This window comes from Rhinolophus sinicus, chromosome 6, assembly GCF_057876585.1.
Source record: "Rhinolophus sinicus isolate RSI-liver-muscle chromosome 6, RSI-T2T, whole genome shotgun sequence".
In the NCBI taxonomy this organism is placed as follows: Eukaryota; Metazoa; Chordata; class Mammalia; order Chiroptera; family Rhinolophidae; genus Rhinolophus; species Rhinolophus sinicus.
Window position 1 is genome coordinate 1,749,012 of NC_142506.1, and position 7,473 is coordinate 1,756,484.

Consider the following 7,473-nt stretch of genomic DNA (forward strand, 5'->3'; position numbering starts at 1 on the left):
AGGATCCAGGACCTGGGTGTCCTGAGCTGTCAGGTGGGGACACCCATACCCACCACAGGGCTGTGGCTAGGCCCAGAGGGCAGGCGCTGTGAGGCCCACCCACTAGCCTCCAGTTCCAGGTCTTCCTCCTTCTGGCAGCCACTGGGGCCTGGTCAGCCTGACCCGCCTGACCCGCCTGCCATTTTGATTTCACTCCTTCACTCCCTATCCATCTGAGACCCATGTGGCCCCCGTGCCACTCTTGACCAGGCCTAACCTGAGAACCTAGCTTAGATCAGGCCCAGCACTTTGTCTAGCTTCAGGAATCCAGCTGGAACCAGATGCCTGTCCAGGGGTGTCCAACAGAGAGCCTCGGGGGGCAGGCGGCAGGAGAAGCAGAGACACTCTTTATTAACTTTCTGAGGATGGCACAGAGGCTAGCCCCGTCTGGGGGTGCCCCCACAAGGGGGGTCGGGCTCGGGACCCACGGACCCTGGGAAAGCTGCACTGGTGGCAGGCCCAGATGCCAGCAGCACGAGGCCGGGCCGCTGGCCGGCACCCGCACGCGCATAGCTCAACGCCAGGCGCTCCAGGCGCCGCTTGCGCAGGGCAGCCTGCGCGGTGTGGTGCAGGGGCCGCAGCAGCGCGGGGGGCAGGGCGCCTGGGCCCCGCAGCAGGAAGTCGAAGCCGGTACGGTCGTGTGGGTCGTAGAAGAGCGGCCCACAGGCCGGGTCCGGTCCCGGTGGCCAGGCAAATGGGAAGGGTAGCGTGAAGTCCTCCGTGAGCACTCGGATGGCGAAGTCGTCCTCCTTCCCCAGAGCCCGGTAAGCGCGCCCGATGCCGCGGAAGTGTGCCTCCCAGAGCTGAGCATCCCCGCCATAAATGTCTGGGAAGGGGAGCTCCTGGGAGACAGCAGGACCTGCAGGACCGGGTCACGGGAGTGATAAGGATTAGTGCCCCCAAACCAGAGGGGATGGGAGGGGGCAAGAGGGAGGATGTGCCATATGGCTGAGCCTGGAAAGGTGGAGGTGAGGGCATGTGGTGGCTGAGAGGGGACAGCATCCACAAGCTATGAAGGGTGGAAAAGCCCCAAAGGGTGTGGAAGAGTGTACACCACTAAATATTATTTGGGTGGACAGTTCCATACTGGGAGGAAGTCTGGATAGTTTGGCCAGGCTGACCACTCAGGGCCTATCAAACAACCCTACCTCGGGGTGTTGGGTTCATCCCACAGACAGAGGTGACGGGAAGGGGGAGACCTGGCTGCTCTCTGCTGAAAGTTGATGCTGGGTTGTGCAGAGATTGGACTGTGGGGGCCCAGCCCAGAGGTCAGGTGAGATGGAGGTAGAGATGAAATAAGGGCAGGACAGGAGAAGCGCTCAGCTGGGGGGGGCGGGGGAGCGGGGGGGGGGGAAATGCCAGGCCTTGTAAAATCAAGGGAGGGAGGAGCCCAGGCTGGCAGTGTGGGTCACAGTCTAGGCACAATTAGCCCTGGGACCCAAGGGGAGGAGCAGCCGCACGGGTAGAGGGGTCAGGTTGGGAGGTGAGTTGGTGCTCTCTCTGTTGGCGCTTCCACCTGGGGGCAGGTCGAAGGAGAAATGGGAAAGTCTCTAGATCTCTGTCCTCTTAGACAGTCATGTGTGGATCCTGGGGGGGGGGTCTGGTGAAATCCATGGACCCACTTTCAGAAAATCCCGTGTGTGTGAACACAGCACTTTGCCCCTGGTTAGGGGTCCCTGCACCCTCAAAGCCTATCCATGCCCACACACTGAGCCCGACTCAAAACCCCAGCTGGGTGATCCCTTTCTACTTGGCCACACCCTCTGGCTCAAGAACCTCCCGATAATGATTCTCCTTCCCTTCACACAGCTATTCCTGGGAACCTGTGTGCCAGACAAGCAGTGTGCCAGGCGTCCTTGCGCACTCCAGGGCAAGAAACCAGCAGACCTGGGCTAGAGGTCCTACCTAGTCATTTAACTTCCCTGCACCGCAGTTGCCCCTTCTAGAAAATAGGAACAATCAAACCTGTTCTGCCACCTTCACAAATGAGAAGGCATTGGCGAACCTGCCTTGTCACTGGAAAGTACTTTCCTAGCTCAGCCCGGAGACAATGCCAGAGCGGCCGCCTGGAGACGTGTAGCGCTCAGCACCGTGGACAGCTCCGAGGCGCAGCGCGGGACCGCGGACCAGAGTGCGTTGAAGGGTGCTGCCTCCATTCAAGGACACCTCCTCCCTGCAGGCCTCAGGGCGAACGGCTGGAGGTGCAGGGCTGCCCTGGTGTCTGAGCCTGGCCTGGCCTCGAACTCAGTCCCAGCGGGCGGGAGGACAGTCAGGGAAGGGGTTGTGAGGTATTGGTGTGGGTTGGGGGTGAGAGAGACAGCGGTAGAGAAGAGAGGAAGTTGTGGATGGGGCCCCCAAGAGAGGAGAGGAGAGGAGAGGAGAGGGCCCAGGCGCTCATGAGAGGAGTGACAGCATCTGACTTGCAGTTAGCCAGGTGAGTGTGGTTGCTGTGGTGCCGACCGGTGGGTGAGTAAAGGCAGCAGCGGGGAGACTGTGAGGCAGCCAGGGCAGTGAGTCAGGGCAGGGAGGCTGCTGGCTCGGCCAGGGTGGTGGTGAGAAGTACTCAGATTCTGAATATGTCATGAAAATAGAACCCACAGGATTTGCTGATGGGTGAGGAGCAGGAGTGGAGAAAGAAGGAAGACACTGGGGTTTGGGGCCTGAGCAGCTGGAAGGAAGGTGCCCCATATACTGAGATGGGGACAGCAGAGAGAGGAGCAGGTGGGGTGGGAGCCTAGAGTCTAACTGTGGAAGGTGGGGGCCTTTACCAGGCTGGGAAGAGCAGCAGAGGGTAGCTGGCTCCGGGTCCACGGTTGGGATGAAGGCTCCAGGATGGAGACAGACACCTGGAAGATGGTGTTTAAAGCCACAGACCTGGGTGAGGTCAGGGAGAGGAGAGGAGCCAGCAGAGCTGCAGGAGGGAAACGAGGAGCCGAGCAAAGATGCGGGAGACTGAGCCATGAGCTGCCGACGGGTCCCATCCAATGAGGCCTGAGAGCTCACCTCGTGTTTAGCAGCGTGGAGGTCATCCGTGACCCGGAGAAGAGCTGCTTTAGTGAAGTGCCAGAAAGGAAGGGCTGGTTGGAGTGGGTTCAAGAGCAAATGGGAGGGAAAGATTGGGAAACAACAAGTATAAATAACCTTTCAAGGAGTTTTGCTATAAATAGGGAGCAGAGAAATCTAGCTAAAAGGAAAAGTGGGGTCAAGAGATGATGGAATAAAGAGCCACATTCTTCCGCGTTGTTGGGAAGATCTAGTGAAGACAGTGTCCTGATGTAGCAGAGGAGGGTGGAGTGTGGCTGGAGCGAGGGCCGTGAGCAGGAGGAAAGGAATGGAGTAAGCACAAAGTTGGGCTTGGCTGGGAACAGCGATGGGTCACGCACGGGAGCAGGCAGGGGAGGACAGAGCCCTCGGGGACAGGTGCAGGTGGGCGGGTGCCCATGGTGCCAGGAACCCACAGGAGTCCTCTGCTGATGGCTTTCGCTTCTCATTGAAAGAGGGAGCCCAGCCAGCAGCTGAGTGAGGAGAGGAGGAAAGCAGTGGGACCCAGTGTGCTGGAGACCCCCTCAGGCTGGCAGTCAGGTATTGAAAGAGCGTTAGCGTGGTTGAGTTATCCCAGCTCTGCTCAGCTGCATGGGCCCAGGTGGGGAGCAGGCAGGGGGTTGCCAGGCTGGTAGAACAAAACAAGAGAGGGCCAGGAGGGAGGGGGTGGGCAGGGAGGGAGGTCGCACAGGTGGGAGGAGGTGGAAACATGCTGGGAAATGTGAACCGAGGTTCCACAGGGGGAGTCCTGCAGGAGTCCTCTCCAGAGGGCCTGATCTGGGGTGAGACTCCCAGGCTGGGCTGCAGCCTTCATGCTGACAAGGCCGGGGCATGACCTGAGTGTGGGTGGCTGGGTGGGGCACAAGACAGTGGAGAGGAGCCTGGGGGACTGATGGGCCAGGGGGAGGGAAGAAATCACTGATATGATGACAACAGGACAGAGAGAGGTCAGTGGCCATCGTCCAAAACTCAAGAAGTGGGGGAGAGGGGAGAGTGACCTCACATTGCGTGGATGACAGCTCTCCCCGGTAGGGGCAGTGGGTGTGCACTTTGGAGGCTTTGGGATCCAGCAGTGGGGTTTTAGGGAGGTGGTTGGCGATGGGGGGGTCAGAGAATGATCTGGAAAGAGCCCTGAGGAGTGAGGACTCTGCTCCCCCTCCAGGCCCAGTGGGGCGAGGGCGGCAGGACCCCTGGGAGAGCTCAGGGCAGCTATTCCTCGAAGGGACTGTTAGGGCGTGGGGCCCGGGCTGAGCCTCACCCCAGGAAGAGGTGCTGGGGTGGCTGCTTCTTCCCCCGCATTCTCAGAGCCCCAGTGCCACAGACGCCCCCTTCTCTTCCAGCCCTCCCCCCACCATGTGTCTCACCTGGAGTAGCTACAGGAGGAGGGGTCAGACCTGCGGGGTTGTGGTCCCTGGTACAAGGGGAGGCCATGTCAGCAGTCTGGGGTCAAGCTTGTTTACCTGGCTGCCCAGGAGACTGAGGGAGGGGCCTCCCAGGGGAGGAGAGAACCTTGTGTTTAAAGGGGCCCCACCTGGAAGTGGGCTGGGGCTGGGAGGTGGAGGGTTACGAAGGGTCAGCAGGCACAGTGGCCCCTCCCTGCACCCCTGCAGCTCACCTGACCCTTTTCTGGATCTGTCTCAACCCCACCCTGGCACCCAGAGACCTCTGCCCACCCCACCAGTCCCCATGACCCTACTTTCCCTTTGCTTAGGTCACTCTAGTGTCCCCATCCCCCATCCTACAAGTGCTCACAGGGCAGGGGAGGCCGGGGCCCGGTAGAGGCTGGCCACCCTTCCTGACCACAGCCTTCCCGTCCCACGGGCTCTCCAGGGTCTGGGGCCATCAGCAGCCCGGTCGCAACAACTCTATAGCCCCCATATGGGTGGGAGCCCGTATCTTACCAGCAGAGCCCAGGTGGTAGGGAAGAAATACCCCTGCCCCCCAAAATGAACTGCATGACATTGTCGCGAGGGAGAGCCTTGCTTCAGGCCCACACAGAAGGGTGAACAGACCGGAACTGTGCGGTCCTAACTCTCACCAGCTCCTGCTCTTCTGTCTGCATCAGAACTCCAGGCTGAGGGTTGGGGGCCGGGCGCAGGCCTGGCGGGGCCCTCAGCAAAGGGCAGGGCAGGCTCCAGCAGACAAGGATTGCGCTGTGGACGGAACAGGGTGGGTGGCAGGACCGGGACGCACCCCAGGGCCCAGGTACCACATGGGCCTGTCAGGCTGGTGCCCCACTGCCACCCCACAGGAGGCCCAGAGAGAAGAGTGACTCCCTGAGCCAAGAAGTGCTGGAGGGGGACGAGCTGGAGCAGGCAGCGAAGTTCTAGCGGGAGGAGTCAGAGGGGACAGAAGGGGAGGCTGGGTAGCCGGGCACAGGCTGGGCTGCTGGGCCCTGAGTCAGGCCCATTCTCTTTGGAGCAGCAATAGCAGCGTCTTGTATGGTCTCCAGCTGCAGCTGGAGCCGGAGGGAGCCCAGGCAGGGGAATGGACTGTAAAGGCACGGAGGTGGGAGCAAGATGGGGCTCTCCCAGAGCGGCCGCCTCCCAGTGTCTGCACCCCCGGGGCCATCCCTGGGCAGTGGGATGTCAGGGTCCCCTCCCCCACACACCCTGACCTGCCGTTCTGGGCTCAGGTGGGCTGTGGTGTGGGGGAGGGCATGTCACTGAACCCCTCCTCCATCCTGCCAAGGCAGCCCTGCTGGAAGTCCTGCCTGGGCCCATGGCGCCATCTGCTGGCATTGAGGGGAGGCGCTGGCGGGCACACCTGGCCCTCTGGGCTCATACCCTGGGGACAGGGAGGCACTGGGGGGGGGAGGAGCAGGCACTCTGGGGGTCAAATGTGAGGTAGTCCATGGACCTCATCTTTATCCTGGACTGGTACTGGAGAGCATGAGTTTGAACCTGGCTCCACCACTGACTGCTTGCTGTGTGACCTCTGGCCAGTTCCTGACCCTCTCTGAGCGTCAAGGTTCAGAGTGGTGAGCACACCACCAGGCTCCCAGGCTGCTGTGAGAAGCGGCCACTAGGCTGGGAGCCCATACCCAGCACAGGGTGTCCCCCTTGGTGCTGACAGCTTCCTAATTCCCGAGAAGTTGATGGGGAGACATGCCAGGGACCTGGACCCTGTCATCACACCATTGTCAAACGCAGTGAGGGGTAGGACGACGTGCACAGGGTCAGATCCCACGTGTCAATAGGCCGAGGTGGGTTTGCCTGAAAACCCGACAGAGAAGCGTCATCCGCTCCCAGCCACCTGATGTGAAGCTCAAATCCCCTGACATCCAGCCTCCCCGGCCCCTGCCTCCAGAGCAGCCTGTTCGTTTGGCCGGCCAGGACTTGGGGAAAGAGGTTACAGAAAATCTGCCTCATCATAACCGAGGTATGAATTATGTAGGATATTCCAGGAACCCACAAGGCCAACGGAGGCCTGGAAAGTCTGGGCCAGGCCCTCTGAAACCCCCAGGGCTCGTCCCCCTCAGGCCTCAGCTTCTCTGTACTCCGTCCTCTCTCACCTCCCTTCTACCTGGAGTCCTAAGGAGGGGACCCCACTCCCTACCCCAAGGCCTAACTCTTGGCCCCAATTCCAGATTTCCAAGGGAGGGCCCTCGTGGGTCCACCACTCAGCCTGGCAAACATTTAGCGAGGAGCTCTCTAAAAGAAAAGGCCCTGACTTGTAGCATAGCCTATTTCCATGGTGTAAATCTCCCCCCACCGCTGATTGCCTGCTACCACTGTGACGGCCCTGCACGCGGAGGCCAGCAGACATGCACAGTAGCTCACCACATATACGTATATGCCTCGTTATAAATAACCTCTAGGGCCAAGGTAATGTGAAATACAAATAATCGCGAAGTTGTGAGTATGCGGCATTTATTCCCTGTTTTTAATATAATCCGTTTAACGACAAGCTTCTATGGCTACATTTAACAACCAGCTCTCAACATTGCTGCAAAGCTAAGGACGGGTCATGAATCCTGTTGGGTGACTCCAGCACACCACTGGCCGAAGCCACCAGGCAAAATGACTGGCAGGAGCAGGCCCGAGGATGGGGGGGACATGTTCTCACAGGAGGGGCGCTCTCCAAACGCCTGTTCTGGCAGCTTTGCAGGCTCAGGCCTCCCAGGGACTGTCCCTCATGAATGGATTTATGGACCCAGTTTTTGTCCAGTCCCTTCTGTGATGAAGGGAAGATGAAAGAACTCGAGGAGGGGGGTTCCAGGCAAACCAGATTATGTGTAGACCCTTCCATTCCAGAGTGACCTGCCTTCTGGACCCAGCTCCACTCTGCAGCCGTGCAGCTGGGCCATGGCCCAGTGTGATGGGAAGTCACACACAATCCTGACTCTGCCACCTTTTCCTGATGCGGAACATGTAGTAGTTCTCTATTACT

At 59.9% G+C, this 7,473-nt stretch overlaps 1 protein-coding gene across 1 annotated transcript; it reads right to left on the reverse strand.

Moving 5' to 3' along the window:
- Window positions 1-416: 416 nt before the first annotated feature.
- On the reverse strand, window positions 417-4,512 carry C6H8orf90 (chromosome 6 C8orf90 homolog). Its single transcript, XM_074316909.2, has 2 exons — window positions 4,434-4,512; window positions 417-898 (listed from the first exon to the last, which is right to left on the reverse strand). Exons 1-2 carry the CDS (start codon window positions 4,510-4,512, stop codon window positions 417-419), a joined length of 561 nt encoding a protein of 186 aa, XP_074173010.2.
- Window positions 4,513-7,473: the final 2,961 nt, after the last annotated feature.

What these genes read in the sequence shown, in the direction of transcription:
- C6H8orf90 (XM_074316909.2), bottom strand. Translation starts at nt 4,512, where the DNA reads ATGGCCTCCCCTTGTACCAGGGACCACAACCCCGCAGGTCTGACCCCT. An exon ending in TACTCCAGGTGAGACACATG is followed by an intron (nt 899 to 4,433) that starts GTGGGGGGAGGG and finishes CCGGTCCTGCAG; the next exon opens with GTCCTGCTGTCTCCCAGGAG.